The 21,691-nt window shown below is 40.6% G+C and overlaps 1 protein-coding gene across 15 annotated transcripts in view; it reads left to right on the top strand.

The window, feature by feature from the left end:
- Positions 1-21,691, top strand: part of EPB41L3 (erythrocyte membrane protein band 4.1 like 3) — a 211,241-nt gene that overhangs the window by 147,587 nt on the left and 41,963 nt on the right. For all 15 annotated transcript variants that reach the window (XM_075920939.2, XM_089776300.1, XM_075920937.2 and 12 more), the window contains exons 5-9: positions 2,101-2,143; positions 7,372-7,447; positions 10,294-10,512; positions 10,813-10,900; positions 14,695-14,847. In XM_075920939.2, the coding sequence (XP_075777054.2) occupies positions 2,101-2,143; positions 7,372-7,447; positions 10,294-10,512; positions 10,813-10,900; positions 14,695-14,847 (579 nt within the window). The remainder of the gene's footprint in view (positions 1-2,100; positions 2,144-7,371; positions 7,448-10,293; positions 10,513-10,812; positions 10,901-14,694; positions 14,848-21,691) is intronic.

Below are 21,691 nucleotides of genomic sequence, written 5' to 3'. Positions count from 1 at the left end.
CGTTCTGATGCAAACAGGCAGAAGCTGAGTCACTTGCTGCTAATTCCCTTTCAAGATTCATGTTATCTTTACCCGAGCGTTATTACTCATTAGTATTGGAATTAGGGATGTAAAATCTCTTTTAATTGGTTACAATTGGTGTATGTACCAATTAATGTATGTACCAATTGTAACCAATTAGCCGGGATTTTACATCCCTAACAATGTTTAACCGGTTAACTGATTTAGAAGGGAGTAGGGAGACCACTCCAGCCTCCCCACTCCTACTATGGCTGGCCAGAGAAGCCCCTACCTGTAGGGAGGATCTGAGCTGGACCGGGCTGACCCATGGACAAGGGCTGCTCCAGCCTCTACCAATTAACCAGAACCGGTTAACCATTCACATCCCTAAGATCCATGCAACATACACATTGTACACGTGTTAAAATAAGGCATATCAAATGACTCTCTAAACATTTCTTTTAAGTGTTTTGTTAACTCTCTTTTGACATGTCTTGGTTAAAATGTAGATTATAAAAGAGTCCCCTGAAAGATTTTCATGGAAGTATGTGGTGGAATTCTCTTAGTGAGAACTCTTGCTTCCTATATTTATGGACTTTTTAAAATGAAGATTTTGGCACAAGTGCAAAAAGCATTTAAGTAGGTGCATTGTTCTATCCTGATTCAAGAAAACACTTAAATGCTTACTTAATGTTAAGTTAAAGCTCAAAGTAAGCACATGCTTAAATTCTTTCCTGAGCAATCATGCTTTTCTGAATTAGGGCCAAAATAAATGTATATTTAGAGATCATGTCAAATTATAATTATTAATAATAATGTTTAACATTTATCGATCGCAAGTTACTTTACAAAAGAGGCTAGAATAAGTCAATTATTTTTAAAAACATGTACCCGATGGTATGAGAACAATAGTTTATTTTTAATTTCTACATAGATTTTACATTTTAAAATGTAAAAACAGCGCGCGCGCGTGTGTGTGCGCGCACACACACACACAGAGACTGAAAATCTTCATGCTATATAAGAATCCGCATCAAATTGTTCCAAATATCTGAGAACAGGACATTAAAAAGAAACCCTGAGACAAGTGGCACTATCATACTCTTGTAGCCTCATATGTAAGAGTACTAATTGATTCTGGGAAGCTGCCAACTGTTTGTGGGAGCAAGGCGCAAAGGTTATTCTGGGGTTTGTTTGATTTGGGAGGTTGCCAGATTTATCTTTCCTTGGAGAAAGTGGAATTTTTCCTAGGGGATTAACAAGCCGCTTTTGTTAGTAACTATGTGATAAATATTAATCTGCATGGGTAAAACAATGCTGAAGTGCAGGGACAATACTTCCCAATATCTGAGAGAGGAAAAACAGGTACAAAGCAGACCAGACTGGTTGGTTAGCAACAATATGCTGCAGCAAAGTATCCCAATTGGAATTGTGAAAGGCACAATTCCTCCTTGACTTGCCAGAGAGCATGCACTGCACTGGCAGTTCCCCATCTCTTCAACAGGTTCATTGTACAGTTTTCTCATACACCTAATAAGCTCTTCCGGTCATTGTGCATGAAGGCGCTGCATAGGTCTCTACCTTTTTGGATAGCTGGTACTGGTGGTAATTCTAGCAAGGGACAGTGTGTGTACTCCTCAACGGTTTAAAGCCTGATTCCTACATGAGGGTGCAAATAGAGGAGAGGCTCGTCCTCTGCTTCCTCTTTATTTACCTAAGCACAGCCAGACTCTTCTGTCCCTCCAGACTTTCTTGGTTTAAGCAAACGAGCCTCCTGGTGTGCAAATGAAAGATCAGTAGATACCTGTGTTCTAACATAATCTGCAGATTCCTGTGATTACAGCAGCAACAACCCCCTCTAAGGAATCAGATAAACATATTAAAATAGAATAATTGCTTTGCTACAGCGTTCCAAAGGAAAGAGATGGAGCAAGATGTTAATTTAGCCAATAACCATGGCACCTGCTCCTGAGTATTTAAAAGGTCATTGAACGCATTTAGAGTTACTTTGTCTCATTTCAGTGCTCATATCAATATCAATGTTTAAAATAATTTTTACTGTATTTTAGTCAAATTCAAAAAGAAAAATTTTCTTTTCAGAACTGGCTGGACCCTGCAAAGGAAATCAAAAAGCAGATCCGAAGTAAGTTGTAATCAATCTTGTGTCTGTGAGAAGTGACCTGGAAAATGTTTTAATAAGGAGAGCAGTGTGGATAATTTTGAAAAAAAAATAATTATTGCAAAATAACTTTTCAGTGCTCTGTATGAAATGGAAGTGCTGCTTTCCCTGGCATTCCACATGGATTGCATGTAATAAATGGTATGAGAAAAGAAGTTTATAAAGTTCTACAGCTCTTGCAAAGAGTTTCATGTCAACACATTTTCCCAACTGCCAGAGAACATAAATGAGGGGCTCTCGATAAAGTATCAGTAAAAACTGGAAGAACATCATGCACTGAGCACACTGAATCAACACAGGTGGTTTAAGGCCTCCAGATGCAACTTTGTTTGCGAACCAAGTTAACTTGATACTTTGCTATTAATGTATTGCCCACCAAGTAAACCTAACTGTTACTCAAAAAAAGATGCACGCATTCTGCAAACTGCATCTCTCTCCTCCCTCTCCCCTATGCTCCTCTTCTTCAGAGAGAAATTAGACTCTGGAAGTGACCCTCATCATGTTCTTGTCTTGCCCAATGTTCTGGGAGCCTTTTCAGACATTAAAAATAATACCCCCCTTAAAAGGTAGTCACAAACGCTTCTCACCATAAAAAAGCTGCTGTCTATCCATCACCAAAACACATGTTTATAATTATACTAGGTCTTTGCTGGATTAAGTAGAGGATGATCGGACCCCAAATGTGACAATCTAACTTATCAGGCACAAAAAACCAGGGAGAGTGGATACTGAGAAGAATTGAACTCCATTCAACTGAGCCATTAATTACACATGGCCTTAGTGGAAGATTCCAGTACAGTATAATGTGCAGGGCAGGGGATGGCAACGTACATCATGTGTGCCATAAGTGGCACACAAGTGATTTTGAGTGACACATGACTGTCTCCCAGCTGGTCAGTCTCTCGCCCCTCCCCCCCCCACACACACACACACAAACAGCAGGAAGCCCGTACTATAGCATGAGCCTCATGGTCACTGCACAGCATGCCATAGGAGCCGGGCAAGTGGAGTGGGCAGCACAACTCTGTGCTGGGCTCCGCATCCCTGGGGCTGCCCATGCCTGGCCTGGATGTGCAGCTCCTGGGAACTAAGGGGTTAACACTCCCCTTCAGCCACTGCAGGCTCTGCCTCCTGCTCCGGGAGAGGACGGGGTTGGGGCTCCTGCGGATCCGTAGCAAGGCTGATCACATGCTACTGCTGCCTCTGTGGGGCGCCAGGGCTTGGGTTAAGCTGTGGCTGCTCCCCACAGGTGGAGAGACCTTCCCCAGTGCCTTGCTGCACATGGCTGGGGTCTGGAGCTAGCCCTGGGCAGCCCTGGGCTCTGTCTGTCCCAGCCCTGGAGCCTGCAAGTGAGGGGTGAGCCCTGAGCAAAGGGCTGGGCCAGGCGGGGAAGTGACTCTGACCTCTACCCCCCAGTCCTTCCTTGCCCCAGTGCTGCTCCTGGAGGGCTGCAAGTCCAAGCACTGCTGCCCTGCTGGTGTGTGCGCTGGAGGCACAGGGATGTGAGGGCGAGATGAAGTGGGATATGACACACACTTGAGGATACCGAGAGAGATTAATGAAGCTGCTAAAATGTAAGTAGGACTATTATTGACTTTAAAAAGTATCAGTGGCACGCAGCTCCATTAACAGAAGTGAATAAGTTGAGTCTTGGCACACCACCTCTGAAAGGTTGCTGACCTCTGGTGTAGGGCATTAATACTACAAGAGAAGCTCTCTGGCTGGCATCCTGAGAACCTTAAATATTCCTCACCCAAGCATGTGGTTCTTTAAATGCTTCCACCCTTCAACCTGAGTTACCAGTTGCAATGATCATTAGGGTACAAACCTACCAATCGTTTGCAGTTCTGAGCTCCAACCTCACCCTCCCCTAACATAAAGGATTGGTATTCTATAGGGAAGACAGAGAGGAGAAGCAGGCCATTGGGGAAGCCTCTGTGAATACTGCATTCCCTCTTCAAGAAAAACATTACTTTTATCATCAAACCCATCTCAAACGTTAAGTTTCATATTAGTTATTCTGATCCATTTTGGAGTCTGTAGAAGAAGAATTATTGCACTTTTTTCTTCATGTGTTTTTTATACTCTAATAAAATCAGCCAATTGGTGAGGATCACAAAATATTAATGTCTCATTTCTAAATACAACTTGACATTTGCAGAGAGGCAAAAGTCAGCATTAAGCAATATAATCTTAGGGGCCCAGGTCACAAAATATAAATTGTTTTCTTTGAATAATTGTCATTTGGGTCATGCCAGGAAGTGTTTCTGGTACCAAAATACGTAACTGTCATCACAGATATTCCTCTACCAAAAACATCTTTATCTCATTCCTGCATTTCTAAAACTGATTTTTCCAATAACTTGAGCTTTGTTCCTCAGATAACTTAATGCTTCACAAAGAAAATCAATTTTCTGCTTCATGTGAATATTTTAAAGGCTCAATTATTGAATTTAGTGGCATGCTGTGTTAGTAATCCAAAAATATTTCAGACACCCTGTGTCAAGGCTGCTAGGCTGAAAATGTGACCTGCCTTTCTTTTCCTCCAGTATCTCTTTGAAAGCCTGCTGTAATTTTATCAATGTGATTTTATTTTGGCAAGGAAATTTCAAGTATTCTCCTCCACACCATTTATAAATAATCAGTTTTGACATCCTAGCGTTTACAGGCAATTACATCTAGTAGTTTGCTTTTCTAGAATCAGACCCTAAAAGAATCCAAGAAGCAAAGGGTCAATTTAAACTTTATGTGCAAAACTTCCCTTAATGATTATGAAAAATACTCTAACTTCACCTTTTCCAAACTATACTAGATATTATATACACTGTCTAAAAATGATGTGCAGTGAAAAGAATTAAAATCTGTGTTCCATTGAGTAATTTTTAATAGGAAACAGAAAAGTTAGCAAAGGAAAATAAAGTGCGATAGATTTTGATGACGAGTTATGTAGGTTGTTGATGCAGTTAAAGAAGTCCAGCTACATACAGTTTACTGCAGTGTATTTAATGAGTCGTAGCTAAGAGATAGACAGTGAAAGATTGTGACAGCAAGAGACTAACCAGGGCGCAAAAAAGTCTAGTACTACAGTCAACACTAGGAACAGTTAGAGTTGTCTTAGATGACTGTTAATTTTCTTGGTTCAAATAATTCTGTTAAGAACTTTGGAATAATAAAACTGTTTTACAAGTTATATATTTCATGAAAAACGCCATTGTATTGAATACCATGATCAGAATATAGGACAATTTTCTGCTTTCAAGAGCGCTCAGTTCCAGTGCAGACAGTATTCAAGAGAAGAATTGGTCTGGCAATGTATAAAGTTTCTAGGTCTCATTCTCCTCACACGGGTTAAAAACCATTGACTTCAGTGGAATTACTCTTGATTGAAACCAGCATATGAGAGAAGACACCTAGGCCTGTTTTGTGTTTTTTTTCTTTGCAGAATTATATTCCTGAGGCATGCAACATAGGTTTAATTTATTTCTTTGTTTGTCAGAGGGATGTTGTGTCTCTTTTCTCTATCAAACGAGAGTGGAATCCAAAAATTTCACAGAGGATTTGGTACTATCTTCCTCAAAATTGAATTTCACTGTCTTTTAGCATGTGCAATCTATGTTCTCAAAAAGATTCAGCAAATTAAGTTCCAGTTCCTGCAATTAAATCTGTATTGGTGAAGAACCACAGACCCTAAAGTCAGTTGGACCTTCTTCATGAGGCAAAGACCGAACCACACAGATCTCATTGTAGGCCCTAAACAAACAGTCCCAAATATACAATCAAGAAAACTATATAGAATTTAAAGGCAATTTAAAAGTAGCATTTGCAATATAGTCAGTGTTTAACATTTCCTTTCTTCTATCCAGCATAAAATCCAGTATTAGATGTTGGTGCATTTCAGAATGTATATTCATCACTAGATGTACAATTTAGAGAGAGCAAAATACCTTTTAGTTGTGTTAGCATGACAGAATACACAGTGGGGTTTATAAAGATAAATCCTATTTCACATAGTGCCCGCAAATAATCTGCAACCATTATTTTGGAGCAAGTGTGTTGGGCATTTCTTAAAGTGAATTTTTCAGTTCAGTGCATTTTAATAGGTTAACATGTTTTAGAAAATAAAAGCATCAGGTTATCTTCATGTCCACTTATCAATTCCAGCAGTAAAGTCACCTCACATATTTGTTGTGTATAACATGGTGATCTCGGTAGTAGTAATATAGATTAAAAACTATATAATTAATGCACCAAAATCTTGGTGGCTGATAAGGCTGTACCAGAGATGGGGTGTGTGTGTTTTGTTTTGGTTGGTTGGTTTTCTTCCTAGTTAGCCAAATATTTGGCTTTTTTTATCTGTGCTAGTTACTAAACATAGGGCATGTGTTTTATCTCTAGGAATTCCTATCTTAAATCCTCCTTTTAAAAAAAAAAAAAAAAAAAAAAAGGAATCTTCTTAATATTTTTTCTATAGTATTGAAAAGTGAAGTCCTATTAAAAATGTCTTCTAAGATGTGCAAAGTTATTGGTGACTGACATGAGTCGTCTAAAGTACTAAAATTATTAACGTTTCTCTAGGGTTAAAAATTTGGATCCATTTTTTTCAGTAATGGTCTCTAAATTTCTCCTTGCAGTTTTGTCTGCATGATAATTTATGCCATCTGAAAAGATACAGTGTATGTTAAAAGGGCATTTAGGTTCTGATGCATGGACGTTATAGCCTAATAGGTAGATAAAATTATCTATTTTGCACATAATTGTTGTCAAATATGTAAAGCCCATTTTAATATTTAGCCTGTGATGTTTCCAATGCTTATCTCCATGGTTTTTTTTCTTTATATTTTATTCCTGCAGGCTACATTTTATTATCTCTAATCTCACTAGACAGACTATTTTCTTACTAAATTTTTAGGGTATTAGAAATAAATTGCTGTTCACTGTGAGGCAGCTCCTGTTCCTGAAACCAGTTAGAGTTGTGCAAGAAAAGAACTGTAGGTCTAAACTTATAACTATGAAAAGTAGGAAGGTATCTTAAATATTCCATACAAGAAAAAGAGTATAAATCCTGTTGTTACTGAATATTTGACTGAATATTTCCTAATTTATCTTTTAGATTGCTAGTAACTTAACAGTGTGAACATCTCATTTGTACTTGTGTAGGAAATTTCACTGAACTTGTGTGGGTTTTTTTTCAGGTGGTGCTTGGCAGTTCTCCTTTAATGTGAAATTTTACCCTCCAGATCCTTCCCAGTTGTCTGAAGATATTACCAGGTATTTGAAATAATAAATACCTTTCCAAAAGTGCTTTAAACACATTTTTTACAACAGTGACATCTGTCTGGAGACATGAATGTTTTTATTTTTACTATTAGCCACCTTCTAATTATGAGATTATGGGAAATATTTGATGTTCTATTAGTAAAAATAAAATAAAGGTTAATAGTTTGAGTTTTGATTCATTGTATTGTCCTTAAAACTAGAACACCTTCACATTAGATAATCTCATAGCCTGATATTGGTTTCTCAATAAATATTTCTAATAAGAATTAATTGTAGCTTCAGAGTTGACTAACAACATTGTACCCAGTCTTTCCTATTATTATTTTGGTGAGTCCTCTATACACTGTGTTCCACAAACACAACCATAATCATCAAACTGGACACAGATACGAACCAGAATTTTAAAAGTAAACATTACTTACCTCTTTTCCTCAGTTATTTGTTTTCAAATTTAAATCCCCAGTTCTGTGCCTGTTCCCATGGTTTTGGTTCAGAGTTGATTTTCAAACTCAGAAGTGGATTAATTTCTGACTTTATTTTTGAATGCAGCCCAAAGTATCAGGAAATTCACATCACTTGGTCTCATGAGACTTCTGCCAACATTTCACAAGAACAGCTCAGGAAGTCGGTGAATCTGAATTTTATCCTTGGTTCATCCTCAAAACCAAATCCAAAATTAGACCTTGCCTAACCTTATTTCTGGTCATTCCTTATCACTGAGAAGGGCCTAAGTGACCATTGCTATCTGTCCCTGTGGTGCAGCACCTATCTGCTGGCTCATGTAGTTCAGTCTAAAGCATTCTGCATCCCAGTCTCGTTTAGTCTGGGCTTTTGTGAGATTTGGAAAAACATCAGGCTGCAATGTTCACTTTTACACAACTATAAAGCCACAGAATTGTAGTGAATTATGGGTAGAGCCCTACACGGATACAAAATTTATATCCATGTCTGCAAACCTGAGACACAGATATCCACATCCATATCCTCAGATGTGGATACATGCGAATATAAAGCAGATATCTGCAGATTTGCAGGGTACTAATTATGGGGCCTCAAACATAATATAGGCTCCCCTGTAAAGTGTTGTTATTTGCACAAGCTTTTCTCCCAATCTATTTCTCTCCCACTTAGCTTCCTAGTTTTCTCTCTATCCTCTTTCTATTTGTTTTTAGTCAGGTAGTTTATTTGCAGCTTATACATTTCTTTTGTCTAATTCAATCTACCCCTTCTTTCATACACACTGTTGCCAGCCACTTAAATCATGACCTATACCTCAAAAAATCATGAGGTTGGTCCACAAATCATTCATTTCTTCAATATGTTTTACCTATTTTTTGACACTTTTGAATGCTCCACCTCACCCCCCAGAGAGAAATGCCATATCAGCCACTCCTCACTACAGTGATTAATTCTGCTCCACTCATCCATCCCTAAAATGTGGGAAGGTAGCCAATGACAGAGGGCTGTTTTTCTCCCCAGGCAGGACTGAAAATGGCTAGGGTTTGACAGTTTTTTCTTCATAGTGAGATTTGCTCTGACAGGGTAAAATAAAATCCTGAATAAATTCCCAGGAGTTGGCAGCAGCATTTTCCTCCTTTCCTAATAGAAGGATTTCAGAGTCAGCATGGCCCACTCCTCCAGTCCCCTCCAGAGCCTCTCTGACTTTGTCTACACAGTGAAGAAAATCTGAAGCTGGCCCATCGCAGCTAACTTGGGCTCACAAGGACTCAGGCTGAAGGGCCATTTCTTTACTTTTCTCTAGGCCCCTGCTTTCACTCTTGCCACTTCAGCCTTCAAACCATTACTGCTCTAGCAGGCCAGGTGAGATTGGGGCCCCATCATGCTAGGCATTGGATGGAACTATATATATGAGGCAGATGCTAGCTCAGAATTTACAATCTAACTGGGCAATACAGGAAAGGGTGGAGGGGGAAAGGAAGACTTATGGCTCCCATTGTACAGGAGGGTACTTGGACATAGAGAATAAGCAATTTGCCCAAGGACTTGCTGTAAATCTGTGGTAGAGTCAGGGTTTTCTTCCTGAGCCACTAGACCACCCTTCCTTTCTAGTTCCTCTGAAACTATTTTCAGTTTCTTCTATCTGACCCTTACATTGTGTAATTAATGGGACATTTTAGCAACATAGCCACCCTTTTTGGGAAATAGTATTTGTTGCAATTACTTTTTATCTAATCAACTAACTGATATTTCTAAGAACACAAGAACATCTATACTGTGTCAGACCAAAGGTCCATTTAGCACAGTATTCTGTCCTCTGACTGTGGCCAGTGCCAGGTGCACCAGAGGGAATGAACAGAACAAGTAATTACCAAGTAATCCCACTCCTGTCGCTCATTCCCAGTTTCTGACAAACAGGCTAGGGACACCACTCCTGCCCATCTTGGCTACTAGCCATTGATAGACTTCTGCAGTGCTTTTTACAGAATATTATAGATAAAATAAGATGAGTTGCTCGAGATATCTGCATGACAGTAGATACCTCAGTATATTTAATATCCAATGGGGAATTTTCTGTATAACTTATACTATAATTATATAGCCAGAGAGGGGCCTATTTCATCAAAAGATCTCAAAGTGCTTTACAAATATTAATTATTTAAAAGTTAGCACTCATTTGGTGCATAGGCAATCATTATTTATCCTAGAGTTACACATAGAGAAAATTAGGCATAAATTGAGTGTTTTGACCAAGAACACACAGCAAGTCAGTGCAAGAGTCAAGTTAAGAACCCAGAAATTTGTACTAATGACTGAAACACATCATTTTCTCTAAAAGTTCTGGGAGAACTGTCAATTTTTGTTTTTATTTATTGTAGGTACTACCTCTGCTTGCAGCTGAGAGATGACATAGTGTCTGGGCGGCTACCTTGCTCTTTTGTTACTCTTGCCCTTTTGGGGTCCTATACAGTCCAATCAGAACTAGGAGATTATGATCCAGATGAATATGGAGGTGATTATGTCAGTGAATTCCGGTTTGCACCAAATCATACAAAAGAACTGGAGGACAAAGTAATTGAACTGCATAAGAGCCACAGGTGAGCAAAGGAATGTAAAATTCAGCTTCCACTCAGCTTTGGAACTTGAGCATCCTCCTTATGAAATATTAGAATCTGCTGGAAAGTGTTTATTTTGAAGAAATTAGTAGTTCTGTACAGGTCATTTAAAGGAACAAGACTGTTTTGCTAGCAGAAAAGAATGTTCTTTAGCATGGAAGATAATGACATTAAGTGTAATAGTTTCTAGCTAAATTCTGAAAATGTGTTTCCCGTGTATTGGATTTTATTGCATATTAAGATTACTCAAAACTGATATTAGCAATAACTGTTTTTCTTCAGGGGAATGACACCTGCAGAAGCTGAGATGCATTTCTTGGAGAATGCCAAGAAACTATCAATGTATGGAGTTGATCTGCATCATGCCAAGGTACATACTGTGATTAAAAACTCTGTATTTCATATTTTGGGCCCATTTTTATATCCCTTCTCAGTTTGACTAGGGACTTTATTTCACAAGATCTTGCTGATTTCATTTTTCTTATTGATGTCAGTGGAAAAACTTGTAGATTAAGTAACTATTCAAAAGCTTATTGCTTACCGCATGGCTGATTTAAATGTAAATGCAGCTATCTTTTAGAAGTTGTTGCAGGATTTAACTACAGGTTTGAACCTCTGTGGCCCAGCAACATCCATGGTCCAGCATGATTTTAGTTAGCTGGGTGTCCACTTATCATGGGTGTAGCCAAGTTTCATGTGGTCCCATGAAGTTTGCTTATAGCCACCAGTCCTGGCTCTGTGTTCTGTTCTGTTACTTCGCTCTAATGTACACCTAAATATCTTCTAAGAACCCAGTGGAAGTGTTGGTATGCTGGTAGACGATATTGACCTCCTGTGGTTCTGCAAATTCTCTGGTTTGGCACCAGTCAGGTCCTGAGGATGCCAGACTAGAGAGGTTCAGCCTGTAGTTGATTTCAGTTCTGTCAGCTGTTGGTATGCATGTTTCAAAAAGTTCGTCAAACTGATGAAACAAGTCTTTTTTGGACTCTCTGATCTGACAAACAGTTAATGAAATGAGCCGTAAAACCATTGATTGGATTTTTTTTTTTAAATATGCATGTATTTTTATCAGAAGACATCCAGACTATGAACAAATATCATTTAATTCAGCTGAATTCTTCAATGTAATAGGCAGTTATGGTGCTTTATCTAGATAAGTAAACCACTTCTAACACTGCAGAAGTACTGTGAAGCACTTTAACTGTATTAAAACTTAATCAGATTGGTAGTGATAAAGGACTGAGGGCTAGCTCTCATTGAAAGAAGTGTATTTGTTTCAGTTAGCCCAATGAATAGGGACTCTCTTGAAATCAGTCTCCCATGACGTTTCTCAAATCATCAGCTAGCTAAGGGTACATTCACAGATCAAAAGGTATTCGCTCACTGTGGTTGATGAGCGCTCTCCAGTCATTTAGTACAGTTGTGGGGCTCTTGATTTTTAATATTTCAGTTTCACTCTTGAGAAAAATATTCTTAGACTTCAGCAACTATGGAGTGAAGTCAGTAAATGTCCTTGGCAAATTGATGCTGGTCAGAGAAGCCAGAGCTTTGGAAGAGCACCACATTTTCTGTGAAGGTCAAATTACCGTGGAGCCATTGTCATTCTGCATCAGATCCTTTCTACAGCTGACATAAATGTGCTGCTTGGATTTTGAAATGGTCTTCATCTATGTGCATGAGGCGTTTCATAGGAATTCTGTATGTGTATTGCAGAATGCAAGGCAATCCTTTTTAGTCTATTAATTGCTAAATTGAAAATTTAAACGCTATCTATGACTCGGTGAACAGCATTTTACCAGTAGGTATGCTGTTGCTTTTCTTGTCTCTTACATCTACTATATATTTGAGAGAGTTTGTCTGTATGTTCAAGAACTCCTCCTAAATGGTAAGAGCTAGGACCACCAAATTTGGTATACAGCTTCCTTTTTCTCATAACTTAAAGCCAAGTAAGGGTTTGGTTGTGCCAGGAAAATAGCATGTGCCTGGAATGGGATTGCTTCTCATAAAGAGCATACAGAAAATAGACAGAATCATCAGACAGATGAAAGGGGCTGGCTGGGGACATCCTCTCTCCCCTGTCTGAGGCTGCCCCAGCCCCAAACCTCCCACCCTTCCAGCACCTTTTGGGGCGGGGGGGGGGGCTCCTGTTTCATATGGGAATATTGATGGCTGTTCCCCTTCATCAGGGAGCGAGGGGAGAGTGCACAATTTGCTGAATTTCTCACTCTGTCTGGGAAGCACAGGGGGCAGATGGATTTGGACCTGCCCCAGTTGGGGGACATGCACTCCTCCCCCGGCTGTGCCTGCTGGAGATGCAGTAGCCATGGAGAGGCACTTCTCAGATGCTGTGTTGAGAGAGGACTGGGGTAGTACTCTCTCCCCAGGGCAGCCTGCATACTGAACCCCTCATCCTTAACCCCACCCCAGAGCAGTGATTTAAATTAAGAAAAATAAAAATTAATTAAGGCCCTGAGCAACACCAAGTAAATCTTCCAGTTTATGCATAAGATCTTAAGGCACATTTGAAGCAATGCTAGAATTGGGATAGGAAATGTCACTTTCTTCTTCATAATATTTTAACATTCTCAGTCCCTAACAGGTACATAAATAAAGAACATTTGAGGGGGTTTGTTCAAAGTATGTTTTGGTCTTTGATATCAAAAGTTAACGTTACTTTGCAATAGGGCCTTGTTATTCTCTCAAAAATTCAATGTTATAGTAGAGAAATACTGGTAACTAGAAGAGCACAACTGTTGGAGTAACCTGTTCTGTGCAACAAAAACCTACCCAGTTTTATGTGTCAGAGTATGAAAAGTAAAAGGGATCATGGCAAAGCATGAGCACCATAAGCAAAATGTTAAGGAACCATTCCATTTTATATGCTTATTCTTTTGCTACTTGTGCATTCAATTATACTAACAGGGAAATGAGGAAGGAAGAGTATTGGACATAGATGCAACAACATAAATAACCAACATTAGGAAGAACTAAAGGTGAAAAATGCACAAAACCAACAATCATGATAACGAAAAGATACAGTAAACAGATAGTGTAAAATGTCGCTGCTCAATCCCAGTTCTGTGGAGGTATGTCTACAGTTGATACCTCCTTCAAGGGAGGAGTGCAAATAGAGACATCCGAAATTTCACATGAAGCTGAGATTTAAATATCCCGCACTTCATTTGCATAATCGCGGACTGCTGCTTTTCCACAATAGCGCTATTTCGGAACATCAAACTCGGTCCCAGTGGGGTTATTTTGAGAAAACCCTTCCCTTGAAATAACCCTGACTCCTCAAAAAACCCTTGCATTGCAAGAAAGCGCAATGCAAATGTAGCCTTAAGGACTGATGAAACATCTAGATGGTATCATGAGATTCTTCAAAGATAAAGAACCGTTGTCGCCCTCATTGTCTGATAGGTAGGTAATGACCTAACCATCCAGTATCTTTGTTTAATCCAGAGATGTGAGAATTGAACTTGCGAATGAGCTGAAGTTCCAGTCCTTCCCTGTGTATTTGGCTCCTGTAATTGGTTTGTAACAAAACAGCCACTTGAAGATCTGTTAATGCATGTCCAGGGAGATTAAAGTGTGCCTCTATAGGCTTTTGTATGTTCCCTTTAAGGATATCTGATTTGTGTCCATTAATTCTTTCATGTAGGGACTGTCCAGTTTGTCCAATATATATTGCAGTGGGGCATTGCTGGCATTTGATGGCATAAATTAAATTACTGGATGTGCAGTTGAATGAACCTCTGATTTGGCTTTCCCTTGATATATTTTTTACCCACTGCCTTTTCTTGTTCCCCCTCTCCCAATTTTCCCTTCTTCCACCCCTCCTCCCCATCTCCCCTATTTATTTTGGTCCTAGACATCCAACACTTCAGTCGTCTGAAGAAGTGGGCTGTGCCCACGAAAGCTCATAATACCATCTACATATTTTGTTAGTCTGTAAAGTGCTACCAGACTATTTGTTGTTTTTTAGTTTACCTGTACAGACTAGCTCAGCTACCCCCGAAGCTAGTAAACTAAGGTTAGCTGATGAGCCACCCTAGCTAACACAGTTCAGATATGTAGCTCAAATAAGAACATGACGAACAAAAACTATGACACTTCAGAAAAGGAGAGGAAAAATTAATGGATTATGTTGTTTACTTTTTTCAGGATTCTGAAGGAGTTGAAATCATGTTAGGGGTTTGTGCAAGTGGTCTCCTAATATATCGAGACAGACTCAGGATAAATAGATTTGCCTGGCCAAAAGTTCTGAAAATTTCATATAAGAGGAACAATTTCTACATCAAAATCCGACCAGGAGAGGTAAGTAGATCCTGACACATATTGTAGTATATGAAACTTACGAAAAGTATCTTTGACCTCATGGACTGGTTTGTTTGCCATTGTTCACAGTTTTGTAGCAATACTCTTCATCTACATTTTTAAAGACGTATTTAATTTTATCCCCTTTCTTTGGAAAGAGTAAGCAAATGCCTGTCTAAAATACATGCTCGGTCGTGAAATAAATAACATGAAGGATGAATTTGCATTTAAAGATAACACTCTCATCTACCACTTCACAAATATTTTGTAAATGTGAGTACTATATTGCTAGAATACACTAATTTATTGGTAGCTGGTCATATATTACACATGGTTTAAACTGGGGTCTCTTCCTTCTTTCCAATCAGAGGAGCATTTGGACAACACATTGAGGGCTCGTCTACACTGGCCCGTTTTCCGGAAGGGGCATGGTAATTTTTGAGATCGTAATAGGGAAATCCGCGGGGGATTTAAATATCCCCCGCAGCATTTAAATAAAAACGTCCGCCGCTTTTTTCCGGCTTTTAGAAAAGCCGGAAAAGAGCGTCTACACTGGCCCCGATCCTCCGGAAAAAAAGCCCTTTTCCGGAGGATCTTATTCCTACTTTTTTTCTAAAAGCCGGAAAAAAGCGGCGGACATTTTTATTTAAATGCCGCGGGGGATATTTAAATCCCCCGCGGATTTCCCTATTACGATCTCAAAAATTACCATGCCCCTTCCGGAAAAGGGGCCAGTGTAGACGTAGCCTGAGTGTTTTACAGATATCTTTGACTATTAAATCAATGGAATCAAATATCTAGCCATCCGTAATATTGGCACTGAATAAGAATATTATCTGTTTCAGATCTACAGCACTTGATCTTCCAACACGTTTGAAAGTGTTATGAACTCTTGTATAAAGAGTGCCCTCTGGTGGTTGAATTGGCTGCATAGCGTCCATCATAAACTTTCAAAGACCTGCCCTTCTTATTCAAATCTGATGGTATTTGATCCTATAGAGATAGACGAGCCAAACATTTTCCACTCTCATTTACTAACTCTAGTTCCTTTCCTATATACCTCCCCAATCCTAATGATCTCTGAAACCCTACCTGTGGCTTAACAACTGAGTAGAAGAAGCAGTGAGAGATAAAAAAGCATCATTTAAAAAGTGGCAGTTAAATCCTAGTGAGGAAAATAAAAAGGATGATAAACTCTGGAAAATTAAGTATAAAAATATAATTAGGAAGGCCAAAAAAGAATTTGAATAGCAGCTAACGAAAAACTCAAAAAATAATTGCAATTTTTTTAAGTACATCAGAAGCAGGAAGCCTGCTACACAGCCAGTAGGGCCACTGGACGATCAAGATGCTAAAGGAGCACGCAAGGATGAGAAGGTCATTGTAGAGAAACTAAATAAATTCTTTGCATCAGTCTTCACTGTTGAGGACATGATGGAAATTTCCAAATCTGAGCCATTCTTTTTAGGTGACAAATCTGAAGAACTGTCCCAGACCGAGGTGTCAATAGAGGAGGTTTTGGAACAAATTGATAAAGTAATAAGTCACCAGGACTAGGTGGTATTCACCCAAGAGTTCTAAAAACTAAAACATGAAATTGTGGAACTACTAACTGTGGTTTGTAACCTATTCTTTAAATCATCTTCTGTACAAAATGACTGGAGGATAGCTAACATGACACCAGTTTTTAAACTGGGGTATAGAGGTGATCCTGACAATTACAGTCTGATAAGTTTAACTTCAGAAGCAGAAAAATTGGTTGATTGAAACTATAGTGAAGAACAGAATTGTCCAACACACAGGTGAACATAATTTGTTGGGAAAGAGCCAACATGGCTTTTGTAAAGGAAAACCATGCCTCAACAATCTCCTAGAGTTCTTTCAATTGGTCAACAAGCGTGTGGACGAAGGGGATTCAGTGGATATAGTGTACTTAGATTTCCAGAAAGCACTTGACAAGGTCCCTTGCCAAAGGCTCTAAAGCAAAGTAAGCTGTCTTCGGATAAGAGGGAAGGTCCTCTCATGGACTAATAACTGATTAAAATATAGGAAACAAAGGGTAAGAATAAATGATCAGTTTTCAGAATGGAGAGAGGTAGCTTGTAGTGTCCCCCCAGGAGACTGTACTAGAACCAATCCTATGCAACATATTCATGAATGATTTGGAGAAAGGGATAAACTGTGAGGTGGCAAAATTGGTGGATGACACAAAACTGTTCCAGATAGTTAAGTCCAAAGCAGATTATGAAGTGCTTCGAAAGGATCTTGCAAAATTAGGTGACCGGGCAACAAAATGGCAGAAAAAATTTAGTGTTGATAAATGCAAAATAATGCATATTGGAAAACAATCCCAACTATACACACAAAATGATGGGTACTAAAGTAGCTATTATAACTCAAGAGAGTGGTCTTGGAGTCATTGTGGAGAGTTCTTTGAAAACAACCACTCAGTTCAGTGCAGCAGCAAAAAAAGACAGCAAACAGAATGTTGATTATTATTAAGAAAGGGATAGAGATTAAGATAAACATTATTTTATTGCCTCTATATAAATCCATGGTATGCCCACATCTTGAATACTGTATTCAGATGTGATCATCTCAGAAAAGATAACTTGTCATTGGAAAAAGTTCGGAAAAGGGCAAGAGAAATTATTAGGGATATGGAACAGTTGCCATATGCCATAAGAGATTAATATGACTGGGATGTTTCAACTTGGAAAAGAGACAACAAAGAGGGTATGTGATCAGTGTTCCCTCTAAGATTTTCCATCCATGAGCGGAGTAAGTTTCGTTAGATGCACTAGTATTGAGATCATGTGTGCCCACCAGTACTAACAAATTGTACGTGTGTGTGTGTGTGTGTGTGTGTGTGTATTTATATATATATAAAGCTATTTAAAATGTTATAAAAAGAGAAAATACTAAAACGAGATAATTAACAAGGTACATGACTATTTAATATGAAATCAAATAAAAAGAAAATACTGCAAAATTTTCAGTAGCAATTTGGTATCTTCCATGTATCTGTTCCTTTGAGACATAAAACAAAATTGTTAATCTTCATATAGCAAACAAAATATTTTATTATTAGTATCTATACATGAAATGAAATAGTTGTTACACTTTATGCCTGAAATTAAAGATTATGTTATTTAATGGGCTCATTTCTACACACTTTTTGTGCACGTATTTGCTACCTATTATGTAGGAAACAGAGTTTGTTTTTTTAAATATTTCCGTTGTTTACATATCACACATCTTTCATTCTTCAAAGCTGGTGTAATTCAGCTCTGTGAAAAGATTGAGGAATGAAATCCTTCTGTATATTTTATTTATTTATGTTGATTTCTGCACCTAAGCAGTGTCTGAGTAACATAGGTGGACAGCAAGCTTCAGGATTGTAGAACCAAGGGTATGTCTACAATACAAAGTTAATTCGAACTAACAGCCGTTAGTTCTAATTAACTTTCATAGCGTCTATACATGCAACCGCTTAATTCGAACTAGGTAAACCTCATTCTACAAGGACTAATGCCTAGCTCTAATTAAGGGCTGTGTAGCCACTTAATTCGAATGAGTTGGAGGCTAGCCCTTCCCAGCTTGCCCTGGTGGCCACTCTGGGACAAACCAGGGAAACTCTTCATCCCTCCTGGCCCTGGTGCCCTTAAAGGGGCACGGTCTGGCTACGGTGCTTGTGCCAGTTGCAAGCCTGCAAGCAGCAAGCCAGCAGACCCTGCACCTGGCACGGCATGAGCCAGCCACCTGCTGCCACCCAGCCCTCCGCCTCTTCCCAGGACCAGGCTGGCGGCTCCCAGGAGCCTGCCCGGCGCCGTAAGAGGCAGGCGCCTGCCTAGTCTAGTGCGGAGATCGTGGACCTCATCAAGGTTTGGGGGAGGCCTCCAACGTCCACGACCTCCGCACTAGGCACAGGAATGCGGCCGTCTAGGGCAGGATAGCTGCCAGCCTGGCCACCAAAGGCCACATGCGAACCCAGGAGCAGGTTTGCATGAAAATCAAGTTGCTCCAGTGAAACCACCGACCCTAAGCCCTGAGCTTAGAACATAAGAATGGTCGTACTGAGTCAGACCAAAAGTCCATCTCGCCCAGTAGCCTGTCTGCCGACAGTGGCCAACACCAGATACCCTGGAGGGGATGGACCGAAGACAATGACCAAGTGATTTGCCTCATGCCATCCATCTCCAGCCTTCCACAAACAGAGGCCAGGGACACCATTCCTACCCCCTAACTAATCGCACTCCATGGATCCAACCTCCATGAATTTAGCTAACTTCTCTTTAAATTCTGTTATAGTTCTAGCCTTCACAGCCTCCTGTGGCAAGGAGTTCCACAGGTTGACTATGCGCTGTGTGAAGAAGAACTTTCGCTTATTCATTTTAAACCTGCTGTCCATTCATTTCATTTGGTGTCCTCTAGTCCTTCTATTATGGGAACTAATGAAGAACTTTTCTTTATTCATCCTCTCCACACCAATCATGATTTTATAGACCTCTATCATATCCCTCCTCAGACTCCTCTTTTCTAAGCTGAAAAGTCCCAGTCTCTTTAGCCTCTCTTCATATGGGACCTGTTCCAAACCCCTAATCGTTGTAGTTGCCCTTTTCTAAACCCTTTCCAAGGCCAAAACATCGTTTTTGAGGTGAGGACACCACATCTATACACAGTACTGAAGATATGGCGTACCGTAGTTTTATACTTCCCCCTCCTCCTTCTTCCCCTGGCTTTCCCCTTCCAGCTCCCTCCACCCAGGTTTCCACCTTCCCTCTCCCACCCTTTCTCTTCCCCTCTCCCGTCCCCTTTTCCCAGTCTCCCCAGAGGTTAATCCCGCCCCCCTCCCAGTTTTGTTAAAGAGAGTTTCTATTTTTGAACACGTGTCCTTTATTTTTTACATCAGGAAGGGGGGATAGGAAGGGTAAGTGGAAGGAGGTGAGGGAGGAATGGGGTGAGCCCCCGATGGGGAGGACTGGTGTGGCTCTGCGGGCTTCTCGGGGCGGAAGCTCTCCTGCAGGGCCTCCTGGATATTGACAGCCCCCTGCTTGATCCCCCCCCCCCCTCCAGATGGCAGCCTGCGGCAAGTGCAGCCAGGCTGATGGCCGAGTGCTGTGATTTGCCGAGTGTGGGCACTCAGGGCACTCCAAGACAGGACTGCTTTGCTGTCCATCATCGAGTTAGACAAACAAGCAGGCAAACCCTGAGAACTGTCTGTCCCTTTAAGCACAGTCCTCGGCTAGCCTGAGGCAGCAGCTCCACGCTCTAAGTCCTAACCTGATGCCCTGCCGGCACTGGTTCCGGCCAGCCTTAACTTCGGTTCAGGGTCCACTCAATGTGGACATGCTATTTCGAATTGGCAAAACGCTAATTCGAATTAGTTTTTAGGTCGAGATGCACTAATTCGTATTAGCGTAGTTCAAATTAACTAATTTGAATTGTTAGTTTGAATTAGTGCTGTACTGTAGACATACCCCAAGTTAGCACAGAGTCGTTCTCAGATGTGGATTGCTCTCTCTTTTGGGTGCTTCCTGCCTTGTACTCTGAACTGGAGCCAAGCAGGTGGAGTTCACTGGAGAGAAAAGGGGAGCTGGCAGAGGAGCCTTTTTTAAAAGCAGCCCCCCAAAAATGTGGCTGCTGCCAGAGAGAGGGAAGGGTGTGGGGGCAGGAGACACAGAGCTGCTAACTGCTGAGGCTTTTTTTTTTTTTTAAAGCAGCCTAGTAAAAAAAATGTTGTTTCCTCCAGAGAGAGGGGAGGGGACAGGGGGGACAGAGCTGCCTGGCTGGCTGCCGAGGCTTTTTTTAAAACAGTTTCCACTCTTCCCCACCTAGGGTTGCCAGGTGATTTAACCAAAAATACCGAATACCTCTCTTCCTGCCCCCCCCCCCCCCAAAAAAAAACACCGGGGAAGAAATTCTGTTGAGGAACAAAAAAAGGGGAGGGGAGAGACCAAAGTGTTGAGCAAAAAAAAAAGGACTCCGAGAGTTTAAGCATAAAATTTTTTTTGACCCTAACAGGCTGCCAGCGGCTGCCTGCCATATTGCCTCCCTGTGCTGGACCGGACAGCTCCTCCGTGGAACCCAGTAAGCACCTGGGAGTTTCACCTCCTGGCCAGGAAAAAATCAGGACATTTTCGGTGTCTGGTATTTTCTGAATTTTTTTACCGGACAGGAGGCGAAAATACTGGACACCTGGCAATCCTATCCCCACCTCATTCCCCCCACCAAGCCCACCAGCTTACCTTTTTCCACTTCCAGATGCAGAGTCAGGAGCACTCTTGAAGAAGTACCTCATTAGTGCAGGTGCTGTGTGGCTCTGCTAATGAGGTGGTTGGGTCTTCTTTCTGCACAGCTGTGCAAGTGCGCAGCCTACAGGGAACTATGGATATGACAGAGCTCTATAAAATCATGACTGGTGTGGAGAAAGTGAATAAAAAAGAGTTGTTTACTCCTTCCCAGAACACAAGAACTGGACTCATCGGTTAACCTTTACAGTTATACACAAGTGCCCCCCCTACACCCTGCACTGCTGCCTCTGTATCAGAGCCAGTAGTGCAGGGCGGCAGGGGAGAGCCGGTATGTGTGGAGAATTGGCTTTGGTAGCAGTGTGGAGGGGACAAGTGGCTTAAAACCTGCCTACCCATGTGCACTGGCTCCCATGGAGCTGCTCTCTCTCTTCCCCTCCTCCGATGTGTAACCACTGAAAATTTCAGTGGTTACACATTTACAAAAAACCAACAACACATTTTTAACATCCCTAGGGGTCACCAACTGAAATTAATAGCTAGCAGATGTAAAACAAAGAAAAGAAATTAGTTTTTCACACAATGCACAGTCA

The sequence above is a fragment of the Pelodiscus sinensis genome, chromosome 2 (assembly GCF_052426305.1).
Source record: "Pelodiscus sinensis isolate ZL-2025 chromosome 2, ASM5242630v1, whole genome shotgun sequence".
NCBI lineage: Eukaryota > Metazoa > Chordata > Testudines > Trionychidae > Pelodiscus > Pelodiscus sinensis.
This window is presented reverse-complemented; position numbering and strand designations above follow the sequence as displayed.